The sequence below is a fragment of the Lepisma saccharinum genome, chromosome 10, assembly GCF_977018435.1.
Source record: "Lepisma saccharinum chromosome 10, izLepSacc3.1, whole genome shotgun sequence".
Taxonomy (NCBI): domain Eukaryota; kingdom Metazoa; phylum Arthropoda; class Insecta; order Zygentoma; family Lepismatidae; genus Lepisma; species Lepisma saccharinum.
In genome coordinates this window covers 27,988,909-28,012,092 of record NC_139238.1, presented here as the reverse complement: position 1 = coordinate 28,012,092, position 23,184 = coordinate 27,988,909, and the positions used below count along the sequence as shown (strand labels likewise).

Genomic DNA, 23,184 nt, shown 5'->3' with positions numbered 1-23,184 from the left:
TTGCCAAGTTGGCCCTTTTGGGGCCAGAACTGGCCCTTTTGAGTACGTACTCAGCCCCAAAATTCAGCAAAAGCCCCAAGGGGCTTTTTAGCCCTACAGAGAGAAATCTTGCTACAAATCTAGCCCTTTCAGTAATGAAATGTTTTTTGGTATTTTCAGTAAACTCATATTTTCAGCCTAATAAGAAACATTGCAACACTGCAAAGAAGAATTCACTTAACCGACCCTCCTCTGTACCTGCAAGCTCGTCCTGCGACCCCTCCTGGGGAGCAGCAAGTGCACATTGTCACTTTATCCCCTTGTGTCTGGTTTTGGTATGCTGTGTAGTGCGATACGGATAGCGTCGATTCCAGGAAATTCTGTTCAGTTGCCTTGAAAGTTCACAGAAATGCGGTGCGGAATCGACGAATCGTTCGTAACAGTGAGGTTCGACCAGAGTCTATACTGCAGGAGGCCTTAGAAAGAGCTCTTCGCGGGCTAACAGCAGACGTCGCTCGCACACTGTTGCCGATATTCTTGTGCCGTCTGCTCCTCAGCAGAACAAACAGGCCGAGGTAGCAAGAGACAGAGGTCATTCACCCTTCCAGAAGGGTGGAGCGAGCTAGCTATGGCAACCGGGCTCGCTCATTCGCGGATGTGATTGGTTCTCGCAGACACACCTCATATTGTCGTCTGCTGCAAGCCAGCGAAGCGATCTTTTTAAGGCCTCATGGAGTATAGTTCGTGCGTGCTTGAGTTTCAGAAATTTTGCACCAAAACACCCAAGAATTAAGAACCAGATTTTTTTTCAGTACGCAGCCGCACCTTTGTAAATCTAGCCCCTTCGATGTGAATTTTAGCTCCATTTTGGGTGCGATTTAGCCCGTTTGTCTCTCGTGCTGTTGGCAACACTGTTCGTCTTCATCCCTCCATAGAAGCTGCACGCACCTTCCGAAACTCATGGCCTGGGGGTTTTGGACGTCCACGTTCTATCAGATGCAGTTCCAGACGCTGGCGATTGTCCACTGTGTGAGGGGGTGGGGGGGGAGTCCTGCTGTTTCCGCCGAGGTCGACGACTTCCTTCTTTCCTGGAGACGATCGGGGTCCTTTGTTCGAAGTTGTTGCCAAATTTATTTGTGCGTCTCTGGAACTTGCTGGAAGTGGTTTTGACGGAACGTTGTTGGATTTCAATTCTTCCAAAGTAAATGGTTTTCCATTTATGAGTAGCTTGTTATATTGCAATTTACGATAAATAACCACAGTTTCGGTTTAATCAAAGTATTTAGTAGGATCTTTTGAACCGTTGAAAGCCGGGAATCAGGGTTCTTTATGTAAATTAAAACTAGTAATTTTGTAAAGATATTAATTAAACGTGTAAAATATGTAAAGAAGCAATATATTTCATTTTTATGTTGTAATGTTCCGGGTTCGATACCCTATGGAGGCACATTCACACTGGTTCGTATTCCACTTTAAACTGTAGGTCTAGTTTCGAGTAACCTATCTGTACATAAAGTGGAAGTAAAACAAATATTTCAGTGTCAGAGATGGTTAATAAAAGAGGGAAGACTATATATTGGAAGCTAACAGAATGACTCGGATAGAAAAATGTTTAGAAGAAGGCTGAAAGACCCCGATGATTAATAACACAAAGAGGAGTAGAAGTTACTTAACTTTATTCACATATCTAAGAAAAGATACCATGCCTAATGTAAGGTCCTCACCTTAGGTATAACGTGCCTTCCCGTATTACCGAATCCTGTTTCGTCGAATGACCCGGAGGGGCATTATATAAAATTTCGCACCCAAGTATTTTGAAGGAAATGAATTTTCCCTCAGCTGGGAAATTTCGTGTGTTAGATGCCAAAGTATACTTGTTTATTTTTTGTAAACAAACAGAAAACTTATTAGAAAGATACCTAAGGAAATGACATTATGGAATTGGAGCGAGCTTTTGATAGAGTGAAATGGTTGAAACGACGTACAACCTTTCCTCTCTCTGAGTAGAAGAGAGAGAGAGAGAGAGAGAGAGAGAGAGAGAGAGAGAGAGAGAGAGAGAGAGAGAGAGAGAGAGAGAGAGAGAGAGAGAGAGAGAGAGAGAGGAAGGATAAGAGAAAGGAAGAAAGATGAAAAAAGGAGAGAGAGAAACAAGAGAAAGAAAAACATTCATCTTCCTTCTTCTCTCCTCTTTCGCAGAAGAAAAGAGGAGGGGAGACATATGAGAAAAGAGATCTCTCTCTTTCTTTCGTCTCCCCGCCCTTTCTCTCTATTTTTCATACCTTTCTCTCTTTCAGTTCTCTCTGCTTCTCTCTCTTTCTCTCTAGGAAGAGAGAGAGAGAGAGAGAGAGAAGAGAGGGAGTCGAGGGGAGAGAGAGAGATAGAGATTTTCTCCCTTCCTCTGCTTCTTCTCCCCTTCCTATCTCTCTTCTTCTTTCCGGGGAGAGAAAGAGAGATAGAGAGAGCTCGAAAAGAGAAAGAGAAAGAAGGGAAAGAAGAAAGAAAGAGAGAAGGAAGGAAGACAAGAGGAGAAGAGAGGAGGGAAAGATATCTCCCCCATCTCTCTCTCTCTCAAAAAGAAATATATCTCTCTCTCTTTCTAGGGGAGATAGAGAGAGAGAAATAAAGATAACCCCTCCCCCTTCCTTCCTCCTTCATCTTTCCCTTTTCTCTCTCTCTCTCTCTTCGAGGGGGGAGGGTATGCTCTCTTTCCCTCTTCTCTCCCTCTCTCTGTGGCAAAATTTATGGAGACTGTAAAAACATCAATCTATATATGAAACATTGAGTTAAATTGCGAGTAGAAGAAATGACAGAGGAAAGTGAAATTGGGGCAAGAGCGGCAATGAATTGTCTTACTAAGGTACTCACCTAGGAACTTGTTTCCGTTGAAGAGATTCTCCAATCGCACGTGCATTTTCCTCACAGATACTTTTATGTGGATGTTGCTGATGTTCATGTATTCCCACTGGTCGCTCCTCTTGATCAGGTCATACTTAAGGGTCATCGTCGCATTTGCCTTCGCTGTAAGAAAAGGTAAGACTTTTTATACATCTGACAGCGTCTTTCCACGACCAATACATTTGTGTTGATATTAGTGTAATCTTTCACCCTGTCTCGGTAATCTATGGAGCAAGTCCGCGCATAACGATAGAGAAGGGGAGAAAGCGAGTGAGCGGAGCTGCTGTAAACGGCTGATAGCTGCAGTCGAGTTTTTTCCTCTCGTGCGTTCACTGGTTGAGCCTTGTCGAGTCCTGCTTGCTCAGAGGACTTGTTTTCTTTCGTTTGCTCCATAGATTCCCTGGACAGAGTGTAGGTGCCTGTATAATGGTGCAGAAATAAGACTCATTCAAGAGTACTTACAGAACGAAATGTTGCTGTGGCCTTCTCCCTGAAGCGGAAGCAACAATACGCTTCCTTGCACTTTGTAGGGTCCAACGACCATTACTTCCGGCAAAGTCAGACCAATAAGAATGGTTCCTTTGTCCAGGTCGGCCCTGAAAGATAGACGGGTATTTTCTAGTACGTCTCATTAAGTAGATACAGGAAAACGTAAAATAGGAATTCTTACAAGTACATCTGCTGAAATGAGTTGGTGAATAAGAGTAATGCTGGTTGGACACAGAGAGGGAGCTGTCGGCTGAAGATAAGATTTTCAAGCGGGGAAGGTGGAATTTTGACGCCCCTTCTTTCAATACTCAAGAAAATAATAGCCTTATTTAAAATATTGTAATTGTTACTGTTAAATAATACATACATTTAATCTGTTAGCTTAAATTCCTACATGAATTGCAATGCACATATCATGTTATGCAGCACTAAATTAAGATATTTCTCCTTTGGAGAAATTGTAGCAAAGAAGACAAAGGTTATATTGATATAGAGCAGTCCTGGAGTTTTTAGGTCTTTTCTTTCACTTCGTTGAGTTCATCTTTATCCTTGCCTAACAATTGACTGTAGGTTTGAACTTGTTGAATACTGAAAGTAGAAAATCACTTCTATTTTCTTCTCGATCCATTATCTATAGTTTTAAACATTTCATTAATCATTTCTACATATTTTTATGATAACGTACCTGAACCCAATATGGCCTACTCAAGGTTTGTGATTGTTTCTAATGGTGTACAAAGTCAGGAAGGTAAAACTAATCTCAACATCCAAAAGGGGGAACATTTCTGGACCTTTACCAAAAATTGGAGTCAGTTAGAAATAATAACGTGAGTGCAGTGAAGATTTTCTCAAAAAGTAACGTTTAGGCCATATTAGGTATATGAACCCAATATGGCCTAGTCATATATATGCAAGATAAATTGTAAAGAATGTACCGCAATGTTATTTTCTAGGTAGATAAGTACAGTGATACACTTATGTTTTATTTACATAACGACATAATGAGATTACGCAAAGAAATAACATCGTTTACAAACCAATAAACAAGGAAGTGAAGTGTCATAACTTGTCACCAGAAGACAGTCTGGGCATATGAAAGGTCCTTCTTCGTCCTTAGTGACTTCCACACACAGTTTACGTGAATATAAAAGTAACAAATGTCACATTTGTGCATGTCTTTCACGATATACAACCTCTGACAATAAAGTTCGGTGAATGATCCTGAATATCGAAAGTAGACGAATTCTTAATGTATTTCTATGTAGGCCATAATGAGTACACCTTACATAGTGTTCTTTTATCCTTCGTTATGAACAGTAGGCTACTTTAGATTAAAGTCTAAACTAAGTTCATTGTTGTAAAGTACAAATTATGAGCTATCATAATATGTACTAGAGATACAAACACCTATCACTTGAAAGATGTAGTAAGTAATAACCTGACTATGCAATATTAGATCATGTAGAACACAATCACGAAGTTCAGCTACTCTGCTTCTTTGTCCTCAAGTTACTGCACTATTGGTACATAGTACGCGTACATTGGTAACAGCCAACAAGTTCAATCACGTCATTCGGACAGTTTAAATGACATATAAAAGTCATCTGTTGGATGAACCTTATAACTAGCCCTCGGATTTTTAAGTTCTAAAAAGTGTGCTTTTAGGTTCCTAAAATAGGATCTAAAAATCCTAAAATAGGTTCTAAAAATCCTAAAATAGGTTCTAAAAACCCTAAAATAGGTTCTAAAAATCCTAAAATAGGTTCAAAAAGCCCTAAAATAGGTTCTAAAAATCCTAAAATAGGTTCTAAAAACCCTAAAATAGGTTCTAAAAACCCTAAAATAGGTTCAAAAAGCCCTAAAATAGGATCTAAAAATCCTAAAATAGGTTCTAAAAACCCTAAAATAGGTTCTAAAAATCCTAAAATAGGTTCAAAAAGCCCTAAAATAGGATCTAAAAATCCTAAAATAGAATCTAAAAACCCTAAAATAGGTTCAAAAAGCCCTAAAATAGGTTCTAAAAATCCTAAAATAGGTTCTAAAAACCCTAAAATAGGTTCTAAAAATCCTAAAATAGGTTCAAAAAGCCCTAAAATAGGTTCTAAAATTCCTAAAATAGAATCTAAAAACCTTAAAATAGGATCTAAAAATCCTAAAATAGGTTCTAAAAACCCTAAAATAGGTTCAAAAAGCCCTAAAATAGGATCTAAAAATCCTAAAATAGGTTCTAAAAATCCTAAAATAGGTTCTAAAAATCCTAAAATAGGTTCAAAAAGCCCTAAAATAGGTTCTAAAATTCCTAAAATAGAATCTAAAAACCCTAAAATAGGTTCAAAAAGCCCTAAAATAGGTTCTAAAATTCCTAAAATAGAATCTAAAAACCTTAAAATAGGATCTAAAAATCCTAAAATAGGTTCTAAAAACCCTAAAATAGGTTCAAAAAGCCCTAAAATAGGTTCTAAAAATCCTAAAATAAGTTCTAGAAACCCTAAAATAGGTTCTAAAAATCCTAAAATAGGTTCAAAAAGCCCTAAAATAGGATCTAAAAATCCTAAAATAGAATCTAAAAACCCTAAAATAGGTTCAAAAAGCCCTAAAATAGGTTCTAAAAATCCTAAAATAGGTTCTAAAAACCCTAAAATAGGTTCTAAATATCCTAAAATAGGTTCAAAAAGCCCTAAAATAGGTTCTAAAATTCCTAAAATAGAATCTAAAAACCTTAAAATAGGATCTAAAAATCCTAAAATAGGTTCTAAAAACCCTAAAATAGGTTCAAAAAGCCCTAAATTAGGATCTAAAAATCCTAAAATAGGTTCTAAAAATCCTAAAATAGGTTCTAAAAATCCTAAAATAGGTTCTAAAATGCTAAAATAGGGCCCTAAAAATCTTAAGTTATGCTCGAAAAATCTTGCAGTAGGTTAAAAAACTTAAAATATTTCAAAAGTCCTGATTAGGTATAGTCACTGGCAATGAAAATGGGACCTATATCCTGAAATACGCACTGTCTTGCATAACGTTATGTGTGCTGCCTAACCTTACGGCGATGGCAGAACATACCATTGGAAATTTGCTATTAAAATCCACCCTTTGCCGTATAATTAGGCAACAATCTTTTTTTCATGTTATACACAGTCAAACTCCGCAATTTTGTCTGTGAGGATCATCTTATAGGTTGAAAATAATCTTTCAACAAAAACATAGTCAGTGGTACAAACTTCAATGCTGAAATGTAAGTTTGCAAGGCGGGAATGCCACAAAGGACCAAAGTGACACGAAAGTGAGCAAGACAACACAGATCAGACCACTTTGGATTCTACAGATAACAGTGGCACCAGACATTTTGCTTTGTTTACAGCTTTGAAAAATCACCATGGACTTGGAGGAAGGGAAATCGACAGAGAGAACGTTTCAAGCACATTCGTCATTGAATTTTTCGTGACCAAACAAAGCAAATGCCTCTGTGTGACATAAAAATCTTGTAAAACCTTTAAAAATATATAAAAACCTTAAAAAAGGCTTGATTTATGCGCATAGACCTAAAATAGGTTCTGACAAGCAAAATAGGTTATTTTAGGCCCTATAAAACTTCATCAGTTGTTGCGTTTTTTAATCAAACGCTGACATAACTTATTATTTCTTACATACCTGTAAAGGAATAAAATAGGTTAAAAACCTAAAACCAGAGGCCTACTTATAACTACTTGGAAAGAGCAAATAGGCCATATTGGGTACTAGGCCATATTGGGTTCAGGTACCTTACATTTGCTTTCAGTAAATCGATACTTCTCCTCTAACAATATATTTTTGCACTTTGTGCTGCCAATTATTTTTCAAAAATATAATCTATTCTCATGCATATTGTCCAACCTTTCATTGTCACCCTTTTAATCCTCCCGTGCGAAAATATCAACAGTAGGGCATCAAAACACAATTTCCACACTTAATACATTATTTTTTGCCACGTCTTTTTGGCACTTACAGGCACTAACAATGGAAATAAACACTGGCAGGAGAAATAGTAAATTTTAGACACACTAGAATTTACATCACTGAATGATTTTTCCCTTAAACTTCTTTCTGAGAGCCTATATCTGTGCACAGGAAAAAGGTAGGCATTTAGGCCAAAATCCAGGTTCTAATTATTAGGCGAGTGCGGTCACTTTCATCTTACAGTGACAAACTAACACTATATAATGTCATTAAGCCTACAGATTTCAAGAATATGCTGTTTCAATTATTACTGTTTCAACATACCTGGCACTTATAATTTCCGTATTCCTCATTCCAATGAACGATATGTTACTAAACCTGATAGTAATGGACACCGGACCTGCTCCTTGTTCCACAATCAGTTCCTTAACATCGAAAGGGTCTGTCGCTGGAATTCCATACTCCTTATCCCCTGTTTTTTTAAAGAAAAGAGAGTGTAAAAATGACTTCACACTCCAACTCGGCGATTTCTTGACTTATCTACAAATAAACCATATTTAAATAAAGGAAGTATATTATTATTTTGAGAATTAAAGCAACAGGTCATGAAGAGTCTGAAGGGTTCAAGTCTTACATAGCATGTGTTTATATTCAGTAGCGTGCCCAAGGGGGAGTTGGCGGGGGTCATAACCATCCCTGTATTACTGAAATATATATACGGTAGTTTGGGGCGAATAGAGCCGTCAGATGAATAGGCCCACTCACAACACAAATCAATCTAACATTTTATAGAATTGACGAGGCGAAGCCGGCGCCACACCGTGTGTCGACTGCGAGTCTGTTTATTGTGCAGTTGGATTCCGTAAACGTTGGTGCTGATTGTATTGGGCAGCAGTTTTCAACAATCGAAGGTAAGTGTTACGAAATATGGCCTATTGTTAATATTTCTGTCATGTATTCATTCTTGTTACGCTTTGTTGTTTTGTTGAAAGTTTAGAACTTTAATTTTTTTAGCTTCAACAAAGACCGAGACAACTTGTCATGAATTCCTTCTTTATCGGAAATGAACCAAAGCAGGGTTGCCAACTCATTTTTCTATATATATTACCAATCAGGGTGAAGAGGGCCACTTTTCTGATTAAAATGTGAAATGTATGAAATTGGCCTGACGTTGATAAATAAAAGTAATGTTCTTTTTTCTCGTTCTTCTTTATTTCAGATGGTGAAATACAGGGTGGTCCATATGTCTTGTTACCCCCATAATTTTACATAACTTGATAATAATACAATTTAATATAATGAAGTGTAAGGTAGCCATTCATTCCATATGTCGTGTGACACCAACAATTTTACATAATTTTATATTATGATAATAACAATATAACAATTTGTAAGACGTTTGGATTCAGCGTCACCAGGATGTTGTTCACGCATCCAAAAGGTCAGTATGACTACCATTATTTTCATTGCACAAAATGACACGGCGCCATGACCTGTGTGAGATTTTACGAAGCAAATTTTTCGTGATTGTTGTCTAAAAGGCTGCCCTAATAGCGTCCTTTAATTGTTCTGTTGTTTGGTATCGTTGTTGTGATACTTTTTCCTTAATAATACCCCAGAGGGCATTGTCACAAGATGAGAGATCAGGGCTTCTGGGAGGCCAATCCAGAGGCACCGGATGATGTACCGATCCGCGTCCTATCCACCTATTGGGAAACACTTCACTTAACCAAGCTCAGCAGACCGTTTGCGCAGTGACTTCTGTGGTGAACGAAGCACAGATACCTCCACTCCTGCACATGTGTTCTGTCTTTTGGTTGGTGCACCACGTCTGTGATACATCTCAACATAAACAGTTTCTTTTCCCAACGCAGTATTGTCACTTTTGGTGGTGCATTTTTTTGGAATCGTCTTGTGAAATCTCGTCGCACATCCTCCATGGTCTTGCTGGTATGTGGACGTTCATGGGTCCAAACACTGACAACAAGGCGCTCTTCTACATTGTAGGAACTTGTGTCAGCTATCTCTGCAATAGAAACACTGAATTTGGGATAACAAGATATTGATTCGAGGGGGTGACAAGACATATGGACCACCCTGTATAATCGTAAAAGACAGCAGAAATGGAGTGAAGATGACGCAAGGAAAGCAGGACGTTGTCTCAACAATCCAGGAACATAAGAAAAGGAATGTTCCAAAAATTAGCACTTATGAGCATGCTAAATCTTGGCATTTTATAATTTTATTTTCTGAAATATTGTTCTTTTGTGTGATTTTCCAAATTATGTATGATTGGTGCAGTTTATATGCAAAAAATATATGTGGCCCTATTCATCTTACAAGTGGCCCTATTCAGACGGACATGTTAGGGTGAATAGGGCCAATGCATGTATTTTTTTAATAATATATAAAAATTATATAACATTATGAAATTTTTGAATTGCAAAATTTGATGTGGACTTTGTAGTAGACATTTGGGTCATTATATTTCTGCAAAAAAAATCCTACCATTAAAACATTCAATACAGTAGTTCAAGGTGATTTTCTTAAAAGTGGCCCTATTCGCACCAATCTACCCTACGTGTATATATATATATATATATATATATATATATATATATATATGTGTGTGTGTGTGTGTAAGAATAGAAGAACCTTTAGATTGACTGATTGAATTAGGTTACGTCGCTTTTCTGACACTTTTGGCTAATCGCGACGGTTAGAATGGATGAGTGATGATATGATGAAATTAATGAAGGGACACTCAGAAAGAACATTCATGCCTAGTCCGGGATTCGAATCCGGAACCCGTAGCGCGCTGTGCTAACCACTCGGCAACTGAGGCCGGCAGGAGTCCTTAGAGCAAGACTTTCTGATGTAGAGCTTCTCCAGCTCGCTCAGTGGCGGATTATCGACATTCTCTTGGGGGAAGGAAATGCCTTTACGGCGCCATCTACAAAACGGTAGCCGGACAATTGCGATGAACACAGAAGTAAAAGGGCGGGTGAACAATTGTGATGACGTTTTAAATCTTCTATCAAATCGAAGGGTGATTTAACACCTCGTACAGTACCTCTTATAAGAGAATTATGTGAAATATTGATATTTTCGGCTGGGAATTTGGCTCAATCAAGTTTTTGAACATGAACTAGAGCCAACAGACACCTTTTGAAGTCACCCGTCCGTTTCCTCATATGTGCGAATACACTTTCCAACTCTCTCGTCGATTTTAATGTCCCGCTTCTTCTTTTTCTGACCTTCTAGATTAAGTTCCATCCGCATGTATTTGATGTTGGTGTCTTCTGCTTGGCTCTTCAGGCTGGCCAGAACATCATGAATTTTTTGATGCGGTCTTCCAAGCCACCTACTCATTTTGTTGTTCCAACCTTCTACCGCATTATTAGTTCTGTGGCGTCTTTGGTTAGGTCAGGTTAGGTCCTGTTCGTCGCCATTGTCCGACCATTAATTTGTAAAATGACCTTCACCGTCAAAATCATCGCAATTGTCCGTGATTTTGGCTTCTTCGCAATTGTCCGCCATCGCAATTGTCCTACATTCTACAAAACTACGAAACAAACTACGTCTAAGGTTCGCCGGCCCCCGTGGCGGAGTGGTTACCACTAGTGTTGCCCACGGGACGAGACGGGATAGGCTTTTAAAAATTCGAGACGAGACGAGATTGACTATGTGCCATAAGACAAACTAATATTTTCGAGACGAGACAGCATTTCCACGAGACTCCACGAGACGAGACAGGCCAAAGTCTCGTCTCGTGGGCAACACTAGTTACCACATCGCGCTACGACGCCAGGGGTCCCGGTTTCGAATCCATGGATGTTTGTGAGTGTCCATTCATCAATTTCATCTATTCATCGCTCATCCCCATCTTCGCAAATCAGCCAAAACTGGCACAAAAAGAGCGAAGTAAAATAAAGCCAATCAATCAATCACTCAATCGTCTAAGGTTATTTTCGGTGCCCCTCGCCTACATCTTTCAGCCCCCGTGTCAGAAGGCCTCTATCCCAGTAGCTACAGCCTTGTCATGTATGTCGATAAATGCTCACTGTTTACTATATTTCATCCCAACCGCGCAAATTATGTATCAGACCCCTCTTCAGGGTCCTCGGGAAGAGCTAAGGTGTCCCCCCTCCGCACCCCTTGAATCCGCCCCTGTACGTGTCTTAAAATTCTATATTTTATTCTGTGAAAAATTTTATCAATAAATGAGAAACCCTCTCAAGGGCTTCCGGTGACGATCTCCACATTGCTACAGTAGGACATCTACACATCAATTCTTATACTAATCATACGCGTACATAGGAACGCATAAAAACAGCACTAGTACGAAACAAAGTACCACTTACTGACGTGATCTCCTCGATAGCGTATTGGATATCGCTACCGCCTTGCCATCAAGGGTTATCAGGTTCGATTCTCCATGGAAGCGTGCAGGTTTGGATCCCACTTTTAGTTCTTAAGTCTACTTTATGCACAGATAAGCTAATCGGGACAGGACATCCAATTTAAAGTCGAATCCGAATCACCAGGTATCGAACCCGGGACCTTTTGATTGGAAGGCGACAACGTTGTCACGGTGGCCTCGAATTCACTTTAAACTGAAGTGCATAAAGCAGGCCTTCACGATTAGTGTCACATTCCCACCATGTAATGCATACAGTTGAGTGCTCGTAAACGTTTACTGTATTTTACAGGTTAACAATTGGTGGATAATTTATATGAAAGATCGAGCACAAGGCGTAACCTTTTTAACTATGATGCGCTATTATCTAATCAACGCAGATACTTTACGATCGAATTCAAGGACACCTATCGTCGAAAAAGTTATACGTATTGCCTGCAGATGGAACTGCAATCGTGCCATCAGGTTGCTACTGCCATCTGGTTTCCAGTACGCGAATTACATGAACAAATTGGATGGTTAGCTGAAAGATAGACATAACTCAGAAAATATAGCCTGAAGGGATAAGCGGAAACAAGTCTAAAATATTTCTCTATTGCCGTCTCTTGCGAGAAGCGTCATACTATTTTGGTGGTTAGTAGATTCGTCGGGGAACGTACAGAGCCATTTTTAAGGATAAACACTGTGGTTCGCGTTATGCCCGCCTTCCAGTTTATCTCTCAATTGCAAACGGATTTTCATAAAATATTGTGATTATATCAGTAGATTATGATAGGAAAATGTATTAAACTGTTGGTGAAAATTTAGATATGTTTGTTTAAGTTCACCGGGTATGGAATTCGAGAACCTTTGATTACAAGGTGGGGAGTTATGGTGAAAATGAAAAGTTAGAATGTATGGATGGGAAGAGTTGTGAGAAACTGGAATTTCCTTGCATATTATCTCATACGTGCATTATCTTTCTTATAAAGACTTTAAAATTAAACACAAATATCGCAATGAAATAATGAAAAACCAAACTTGTTAAAAAAGGTTTTCCCTTTCTGAGAAGCTACAAGATGTGTTCAGTGTGCTCGTACTTCAAAATACTTTTTAAACTAGAATGCACTAGGAATTTTTCTATTATAGGAATCAATTCTAGAATTCAATGAAAATACTATTTTGTTATCTTATGCCACTTACCTAACTGAAAGTATGGTAAAGCTGCTCTTCCCGAAGTCACAATGCAGTCATTCAATTTTATCATGTTCCGGTAACAAGGGGTTATATACGAAGCTGAAACGGAAACAAAATTAATGTTAGTAAAACGTAAACAATTGGGTCATTTATGTTTTATAGCAGGCGGAAACTCTCATTGGAGGAAAAAGTTACTTAATAGCAGTCGTTTTGTTCAAATGCTTGATACTTGCATCACAAGACAATTCCCGAACAAGAGAAAGTAAAGTTCAACCTGTATTTTCCACCTTGATGTAAAAAGTTGGAACTGAAGGAACTACAATTGATTATATAGGCCTATATATATATAGGGTGTATCAGAAGTGATAGCGCAAACGGAAACTGTGAAAAGTACACAATAGTAGAAGCAAACAGGTCTCAGTAAACACGGGGTCGCGAGATAATTGTGAATGTATGGTTACGATCCGCCACTGGTCTGTGCACATCGTACGCTTGTCTCCTTGCGCACTCCGAGGTTTCTTTGTTTAAAAGTGAACACTGCCGAAAGGGGGCGTTGTAAACAAACCATTCGTCCTGTAGAGGACAAGAGGCATAACAGGCACGTTACTTGTAAAGTGACAACCGTACGATGTGTACAGTGAGATCCATGAGTATTTCCGTCAAAGTGTCCATCACCATGTTCGTGCACTTTATTTGACCCAATAAGAGCTTGAAGAATTAAAAGAAAACTCAAAACAACCTGTTCACAACTTCTGCACCAGCATACATAAAATTCCATTGCTTAAAAACACATATGATGTAAGAGAAAAATTAATGAAAATAGTCATGGACAATTTGCAAGGTAATACTTATCGATCCCACTGTGCAAAGAATCATCGTAACCATACATTTACAATTATCTCGCAAACGGTTCTTTTCCGACCACATGTTTACTGAGACTTTTTTTTGCTTCCGCTATCGTGTAGTTTTCACAGTTTCCATTTGTGCTGTTTCAGTTTACACACACATATAGGCTATACCGGGTGATTCAAAAGTCCCTTAACACGCCTTATAAAATGTAAAATAGTTAGGCTGGGTACAATTGGCCATGATAGAAACAGGATTGGGCTAGAGGGAACCATATTGGTATGTTCCAAGCGGACGTCCGCCATATTGAATTCAACTCAAAGATTTTTAAGTGGGAAGCGGGTGGTGTGATATATCAAATCAGGCTAGAATTTCACGAGAAATGGTGAAGGTTTTTTTCAACTTATCTTTAAGCAGTAAAAAGTTATTAATGAATTATTGTACCCATTTTACTGACATCTAGGGTGAGAAGTTCACATTCCCTTGCACATGATTTTAATCGGATACATCCGCGAAGAGTTTATTATTATGAATAGTTGTCTCGAACAGTTACAGTGTGACGCTTCCATTTGGAATGAAAAATCCTTCACGGTGACGAAGCTATTGTTTATGTTCATGGGGAAGTTAATAAACAGAATATGCGATACTTGTAATTGCAAGTTTCGAAATATTCGCGTTTCTACAATCTTCAATTTTAACACACTCATTACAAGTTATTGGTACTCACGTAGATCCAAGCACTGTATGACTTGAAAATGAACATCGAGTATCAGAACCAGCGTTGCCAGGTACTTCATCTTCGCAAGACTAAAAGTTTGCACACAAGTTTGAAACAGAAATGATCCCGTCAGCTCAAAACTTGCTTTAAAATACTTCTCTGACCCACCCCTGATGTTAAACTCCCCTTCCCTCTCCTGCCCCTTCGCACATGTTCCTTCCACTCGCATAAGTGCCAAAGTGTCCTTGATATTTAGCAAAAAAAGTCAAATCACTTCACCGCGTTTCACCCTGACATTGATCCTCTGATCCACATTCGTGTTCTATCTTCCCAGTCGATCGAGAAACAAAAAAGAATCGAAGCAGAAAATGCATGAAAAGGAACTTGTTTCGCGACAATAAAACGTACCAGCGAAATAAAATTTAAATGTATGTGTAATTGAATTAAGACTCGCTTGCAAGGTGAACTTCTACAGGCTGGGTCCATTGATATTCTTTCCAGGTTCCCTGTGATCAATCGTTAGAAATGGGACTTGTTACTCATACAGCATGATTGTCCCCAATCCTACAACGTGACCTTGGGTTTAACACACTTGATGAATCTTTCTTTGTGAACTTCGAATGAAGTATATTCTCAGCATGATTGTTGTTTTCTACCTAGAGGCTTATGAGTATTTTAAAAGATTCACTCTCCCCTGAATAATATAAAATATTTTTTAACAAAGACCACAAATGGCACTGATAATCCCTAATCCATTGTATGCTACGTACAGGGCATACTCCTCTTTTTATCTAAAAGTACTATCAAATTAAAGCTAGTGGAATCTGTAAAACTAGCAGTCCCGTTGCTAGATATTTTAGGCCTTAGGCAGGATTGTGGTCAACACTCTCCCCCTCACTCGCAAGCATCGTCATATGTGCGTCCTTCGATATTATCTTCTTATGACATGGTTTGTGATGTTTACTCGTACATCCTTGAATTTTGAAATTAGGAAACAAAGAAAAGCTCGTTAAGAATCAGGGCCGGATTAACCTATGGGCAACTGGGGCAATTGCCCCGGGGCCCCCACCAAAAGGAAGCTGTGAAGGGCCTCCACCAAAAAATATTTTAACCAGCTGCCAATGATTGTGAAAAATTACATAAGAAGTTGTATTTTAAAAATAAAAAAACCCTTCAATATTGTCGTATGTCTACACTCTTCTGGATCCAATTGTAACACAGTTGTCAGTCGATCTGTTTGTAGATATCGGAAGCTCAGCTTGATTTGGCTGTGATGTGGAAATAAGGCAAACTTATTCAAACAATCAATCTCAGATACGAAATAAATAATCCTACGAAGTACATAACTTTCTTTCGTTAATAACATCGTATTAGAACTGAGTTTTCTAGGGGAAAAATTGTGGAGATACTAGAGCTCTCTCTCGTTGCATCAGTGAACTACAGGACACAGTGGCGTATGCTGGTTTTAACTAGTGGGTAATCTCAGACACTTGATTTATCCACCCACTCCTGAAGTCTCCCTGCAAATTTACCTCAACATTCATACAGGATTTACGAATGTATGTGTGAAAAATGTTACCTTATTGTTGCGACCACTGTCGAATAATTGTTGTGATTGCACTTGCAGTTAATCTACGTTTAGAATTTCAAACAATAAAACAAGATAATATAATAAATCTATAAGAAAAACCTGTAACAAAGAATATGAAAGGAATTCGGTAGTGAAATAAAAACCCTCAATATTAATTGAAGTGTAAAATTCAAGTTACCCCAGTACCCAGCTACTCCTGCATTCCTGAGTTTTGTTTTTATACACGGAAGTTTGAGTTCCAAGACATGTGGTACAAGAGATTCTACTGGCCTACCTACATTAACTATTTGCAATTTCTCCTGAAAAGATCCCGTTCCAAATATTTTCACACGAAAATATTATATTATATCCATTGCCTTTAACTTTAAACACAGCACTAGCACGAATACTAAACCACTAACAGCTAAACAAATATTAAATTCTCGAATAGCTACAACACGCATTCAATTCCCTGCGCCAATCTTCTATTGTGGTTCCTTACTGCTTGACACAGACTTCATATTCCCTGCGATGCGCGAGGTTCTATAAGTTGGAATCATTGCGTTTTTTGTTTATATATTTTACATTCAAACATCTTTTATCATTATGATCATTATTAATCTAGAGATGGGGGAGAAGCAACTTAAATTACCTAATATATGTGTACGTATATATATATAATTTATTTCTGATAGCTTTCCCTTTTAAAAATTATTAATTTCTGTGAAAGAAATACTCTCACTGGTTTTGAAGGCTACAAAGAAAGTAATCACGCATTTTAAAATACAAAAATGAATAAAAGTAAGCATATAAATAGTTTAATTACTTCATTAATCGATTTATTAAATTGTTATTTGACGTCGCTTTTCTGCCACATTTGGCTAATCACTACGAGTGATGATATGAAATTGATGAAGGGACTTTACAAAGAGCACCCATGCCCAGCCCGGTATTCGAACCCTGGAGCTCTGACGTCGTAGGGAGCTGTGGCAACCACTCCGCCACAGAGGTCGGTGTAATTTTTTGAATTTCTAGTTAAAATTTTAATTTATTTAATTACCGTCATCTTCAATATTAAAGCTTTTTTTTCCTATGACAATATCTGTTGAAATAGCAGATATCAGGAAGACAGAAGCAAATGTAAAATGAGAATTAACATAGAATTGGTTCGCAAATGTTGTTCACATTTCCGTTTCTCGCGCACTTTCAGATGTATTTTCTCTACTTTCCTTTTCAGTACGTAATTTGCGAACCCAGAATTCTGTTTCCTGAGAAATTTCCCTGTCGTAAACAACACAGCTCCTACGATACAAAGGCCACCGGGGAAGAATGGCAGAAGAGGGTGCCAGCCGAGGGAACGGCAAAGGCTCTGGGGTGGAGAGTGCGACCGATGGACTCTCTCCAGAAGCAGCTTACCCTTGCCACGGAATAACCGCGCCTGAGAAACAGTGTTTCCTTGCCCTCCCGTCAAGGGATTTAAAGGGAGCCGGTGGAATCTCACCCTGACGTCACCAGATTCCACCAGCTGGAGAAAGCGGCTGAAAGCCTCTCGGACATTCAGCGGCAAACGTTTGAAAAACATTCGCGCGCTGGAAGTAAAGAAATATGCGAATCAAAGATTGGTTCGGAAGAATATTGCGAAGAAATAAAAAACAACTTTTTTTAAAATTATAGTCGGGTCATCTCCGATTACCTAGGTGACCCAAAGTATACGCCGCTGACAGGACATCTAACTTTAAGCTACACTTAGCTACAGGGTATATGTTGAAATGTTGCATGAAAATTTTGTGTAAATGTTGATACCTCTTGCTCTAATAGTTCGGTAAGAGATTTTGTGACTATTTTAAAGTGTTTTATGGGGAAGTTCTAGGAAAGAGATCAGTATTACAATTTTACATGTACCTATCTCTCAGTAGATACGAGTACAAGGGCTCGATTGGAAGAGTTGGCTTGAAGCACACGAACGACAAACAGCCACATTTAGACGCAGAATTTTACTGCTGCTATAGCGCTACAATTTTCGTCCTGTAACTTTATTTTACAGCGCTAATCTTCCTGCAAACCTATCTGCGATATGTTCAATTGTGAATGACTATTGATTCTAAAATCAGGTCTACCATTTCAACTGCTGAAAATTCTTGGTTAACATATTGAGCTAATAAAGCTTCTAATAAAAAATGGGGGCCCCCACAAAACATTTTGCCCAGGGACCTCCACAAACCTTGATATGGCCCTGTTAAGAATAATTACTAACTAACTAACTCTCTAGCCTTCTTAAACCCGAAGGTTTATGGCTGCAGCAACACAGGCCTTCCATCTGTCCCTATCCTGAGCAAGATCTTTCCACTCTTTTCCATCCCTACCGATATTCTTTAGGTCCATCTCAACGTTAATAATTAACGTCTCAATTAATAAAACTAAGCTTACTAAATGAACGGACGAGGCGGGGAGACGAAAACATAACACTTTGTTATTCCGCCTCAGAAATGTAGATATCATATTTCCTATTAAGAAATTCAAACCGTTTTCGTTTCAAACATATCTTTGTGAAATGGTCTTGTGAGACAGGATATTGGCTGATAAAGAACACACGTTTTCTTTTTTTAGTTGTTTTACGTGGCAATTTCAATTGTACACTTATTTCAAATGATTGGTATGTGATTTTTTAAAGTGGTAAGTTCATCGAAGTCAAGGGTAACAAGTTTGAACCCTGAGCAGGGTGGATAAATATCATGATTTTTATTTTAAAAAATAATTTTTGATAATTTTTATATTTAAATCGATTTTTAAATTAAAAAAGCACAATTAAAATTACTTGTATGTTTTATGACATTGTACATATATATATATATATATATATATATATATTTCTTTATAGAAAGGTTCTAAAGGTCGGTAAATGGCCCTGTGAAATATTTGAACAGTTTGATTAAAGCAAATAAAAAAAATATATGTAAATATACATTTTTCTGTTGCTGATACTTCATATATGAACTTACTATGGAAATGTTTGTTGAGTGTATTATTGAATCTAATATAATTTTAGTACCATTTTTTCCCGGTGAAAATAAAGCATTCTGGACGTACTATATAATTGTAACTTAAAACAATTTTATAGTCTTCGTAGCTAAATTTTGGCAATTTTTTAGCAATAGTTTGCAATCAGCTGCCATGATTATTTTTGCCTACAAAAATTATTGAATTTTAAATCAAGAGAAATTTAAGTGTGTTCACAGTTTAAATATGAGCAGGGAACGGATTTATATGTGGATAAAATTTGGTAAATATGTAAATACATATTTAATAATTTTCACCAAAATATGAAGTTACATATGAACTTAAAATTGTAAAATAAATATACTTTTAATAACGTTAAGAATTATAGAATTATACTTTCTCTAGAAGCTTCAATCTGACCGGGGATCATTCACTTGTTTTCACCAGCTGTCGACTCCTCTGAGGTTTTTTTAATTATCCAGAGTCAAGTGTGTACAGATTTCCTGAAACTTTGGAGTGACAAGAAGGAAACAGGTAAACAGGTAGCAATCTGCTTACTGAATAAGAAGAGATACTTGACGAATCGGCGTGGTGGAAATCTCCACTGGCAGAGGTTATGGCAGCAAAATTTTGTTAGAAAGTGTTCGAATGTGAACATCCTTCTGTTGTATCTTAAGATTTGTATTGACTAAAACTGTGTTCAATAGCGCTAAGAAGTAATGGGAGTGTATTTCAAATTTGTCAGTTATTTGCAAGAGATTAACCCAACTCAACCAAACTCTTTCGGTCACACTGGAATATGAAGAAATGTCCTCAAATATGGAAATAATAGGCAAAAATAACTAAAATATGCTAAATATGAGCCGAAACCAAATACAAGGTGTCTACAAATGATTTAAGGGGTTTCACGATGTTACTGTACGTGTATTATTGAACATATCGTGAAGTAACTTTACAGTTTTGTAACAAGTTTTGTGACACATCACAAGTGTTCGATATGTTCCCCCTTTGTGATTCTGCAAACATAAACGTTATAATGAAGTTCTTCCCCAAACGTGATGCAGCATGTTCCTATCAATTCGATCTAAAACAATGATGATACGAGCCGCAGTTCTGCTGGTTCACTCGGTAATGGAGGCACAAACACTAAATCCTTCACATAACCCCACGCGCGAAAAAATCGAACGGAGTTAAGTCAGGGGAGCGTGGAGGCCATGACAGCAGTTGTTGCTCATCATTTCCACAATGACCAATCCATCAGTCTCACACTCTGGTGGTTAAGAAATGGACATCGTGATGGAACTGGGGCGAAGCACCATCCAACTGGTGGATTAAGTTCTCACTGTCTGTCTCCAACTGTGGCATGAGCCAATTTTCTAACATGCCAAGATGCTCATTTTCTATAATGGTTGTTCGATGATGAAGAAGGGGCCTAAACTATAATCCTTAAGACTGCACAAGAAAGCATTGAGTTTCGGATAGTCACGAATATTCTCAACGGCGCCACGGGGAAGAGAAAACCCCCATAACTTGTAATGTGTCACAAAACTTGTTGAGTTATTATACAAAACTGCAAAGTTACTTCGTGATACGTTCAGTAATACATGCACAGTAACATAATGAAACCGCTTCAATCTTTTGTAGACACCCTGTATATGTAAAAATATGGAAAGTAAAAACTGAACTTTTCTACTCTACATGCCATGATGACCAAAGATAATACAAAATATAACTGATTTCAGCTTCATACAGTGGCGGCTCGTGGTTCGGAAAGTTGGCGGTTGCAGCAAATATATATTTAATGTATTTATATATAATTTTAATTTTTGTGTAATGTAATTCTATATATTCATAATTTTATATGTATTTATATTCGGGCTGAGCCGATGTCGATGTATCGGTATCGGAAAGTATCGGTTGTATTTTGCTCACCGGTAGCGGCCCTTTCGCAGGATCCGCAAAATTCGTCGTGATACTTTCGAGGTGGTATAATTAATAATTATCTTGCAAAATTTAAAGTTTCCATTTGTTCGGCAACAATATTGTACAGAATTGTGTTTTTGTGTTACGTAAGAAGTACTTTAATGTTCAGATTCAACTGTTGAATATTTTGAAGGAAAACTCTGATAAATCGATGCTTCTAATTTGGCTCGCCCAATAATATTAATAAGTATTTTGAACAATTTTTAATTGTTAAAATTTTCAAGCATTGGTATCGATTGGAACACGACTTAACAACAGTACACTAAATATCGCAACTATAACTAACTAACTCTCTAGCCTTCTTAAACCCGAAGGTTCATGGCTGCAGCAACGCAGACCTTCCATCTGTTCCTATCTTGAGCAAGATCTATATACCATATCTATCCATATCTTTCCATCCCTACCGATTTCCTTTAGGTCTATCTCAACGTTGTCCCTCCATCTTCGTCTTGGCCTTCCTACAGGTGTCTTACCATCAGGTTTCCCAACAAGAATCCTGTGAACTCCTCTTTCCTCTCCCATTCGTGCCACATGGCGTGCGCACCTAAGTCTTCTTGATTTAATTATTCTAATAATATCTGGACATGAATACAAATTATGTAGTTCTAAATTATGTAACCTTCTCCAATAACCTGTCTCCTCATCCCTTTTAGGTACAAATATTTTCCTAAGGATCTTATTTTCAAATACTCTCAATTTATGTTCCTCTTTCAATGTAAGGGACCAAGTTTCACATCCATATAATACTACAGACAAAATTACTGTTTTGTATATTTTAACTTTTAGTTTCTTAGATGTTAAACGAGAAGACAAAAGTTTATGAATAGAAAAGTAACATGCATTTCCTGAAATAAGCCTACTTTTTATTTCTTATTTAATATCATTTTCATTTGTTATTATTATCGCAACTATAACAATAGACAATTAGTCTCAGTGACGTGCACTGAGTAGTAGCTAGTCTAGCAGAGATAGATCAATCAATCTCACATCTCGAATTATATTCAAATCACAATATTTATTGTCTTGTTAAAGCCACCACACCTTTTTTTCCACGCGCTTTCTCGTCCATCGGTGTGATCGGCGGGCAGCTGATTGGATACCCTAGCTCGCTCTTCTTCCGCCTGACCAGTTTCCAGGTAGAAACGGCCGGCCCAAGGAAAAGGAAGATTTCTACCTCTACCTCCCTTGTCCCCTCGCCCCCCGCTGCAATGGTTGAAAGCCCAGGCTTTCAGGTCCCCCAGTCTATCTCCTATAGGACAGATAGGGGATTGGTTTCTCATAGATTTTTTTGTAGATCCTCTAATGAACTCAGGGTAAAATTTTCTGCAGTTCTCTGTATTTACACAACATTTTACACGTTGTACAATATGTATGTATAATATGGGATGTAGTTTTATTATTTATGAAATGGGAACCTGTTATGTGCAGACAATAATGTTATGCTTTCTTTCTTTTTTACAAGTATGGAATATATAATGATTAAATTACAAATATGTGCTCGGGCTCTCTCTGACTCTCGTTTTAGTAGTGTTTTATTTAAATATACTACTCTTGGCCTCTAACAGTCATAAATACGGATGTATTTATTTGGGCAAGAGGACGTGCGTTCATATTGTTGTTGGATTGGTTTATTTTACTTCGCTTTTCTGCCACATTTGGTTATCGTGAAAATGAGGATGAGTGATGATATGATGAAATTGATGAAGGGACCTCATATGAACAATCCAGGCCAGGATTCGAACCCGTGATGAGTGCGCATTCTTGTCCTATGTGTTGTACTCCGCAGTGAATAATGAAATAATTTGGAATGAAAAATGTATCTCAGAAATCAAAAAGCCAAATGAATATTATTGAAGAAACTACAAAAAAGTGTGTTTTGTTTCCTGTTTTGTTTCTGTGCATAAAGTGGACTTAAAACACCAAATCAACCAACTGTGCGGGAGTGGTTATCACAGCACGCTACGACGCCAGGAGTTCCGGGTTCGAACCCCGTCCTGTGCATGGGTGTTCTTTGTGTTTGTACCTTCAATAATTTTATCGTATCATCTTCGCAATGAACCAAATGTGACAAAAAAGCGACGCTAAGTAACAAAAGTGAAATCAAATCATTGATTGATTGTTCGATTTGGTTTATATTACTCCGTTTTTCCGCCAATTTTGGCTAATCGCGAAGATGATACG

General features: G+C 37.9%; 1 protein-coding gene across 1 annotated transcript in view; it reads right to left on the bottom strand.

Moving 5' to 3' along the window:
- LOC145994038 (circadian clock-controlled protein daywake-like) overlaps nucleotides 1-23,184 on the bottom strand; it is a 155,932-nt gene that overhangs the window by 5,177 nt on the left and 127,571 nt on the right. The window contains exons 5-8 of the mRNA XM_083130121.1: nucleotides 12,896-12,988; nucleotides 7,618-7,765; nucleotides 3,337-3,470; nucleotides 2,845-2,997 (exon numbers count right to left, since the gene is read on the bottom strand). Coding sequence (XP_082986247.1) covers nucleotides 2,845-2,997; nucleotides 3,337-3,470; nucleotides 7,618-7,765; nucleotides 12,896-12,988 — 528 coding nt within the window. The remainder of the gene's footprint in view (nucleotides 1-2,844; nucleotides 2,998-3,336; nucleotides 3,471-7,617; nucleotides 7,766-12,895; nucleotides 12,989-23,184) is intronic.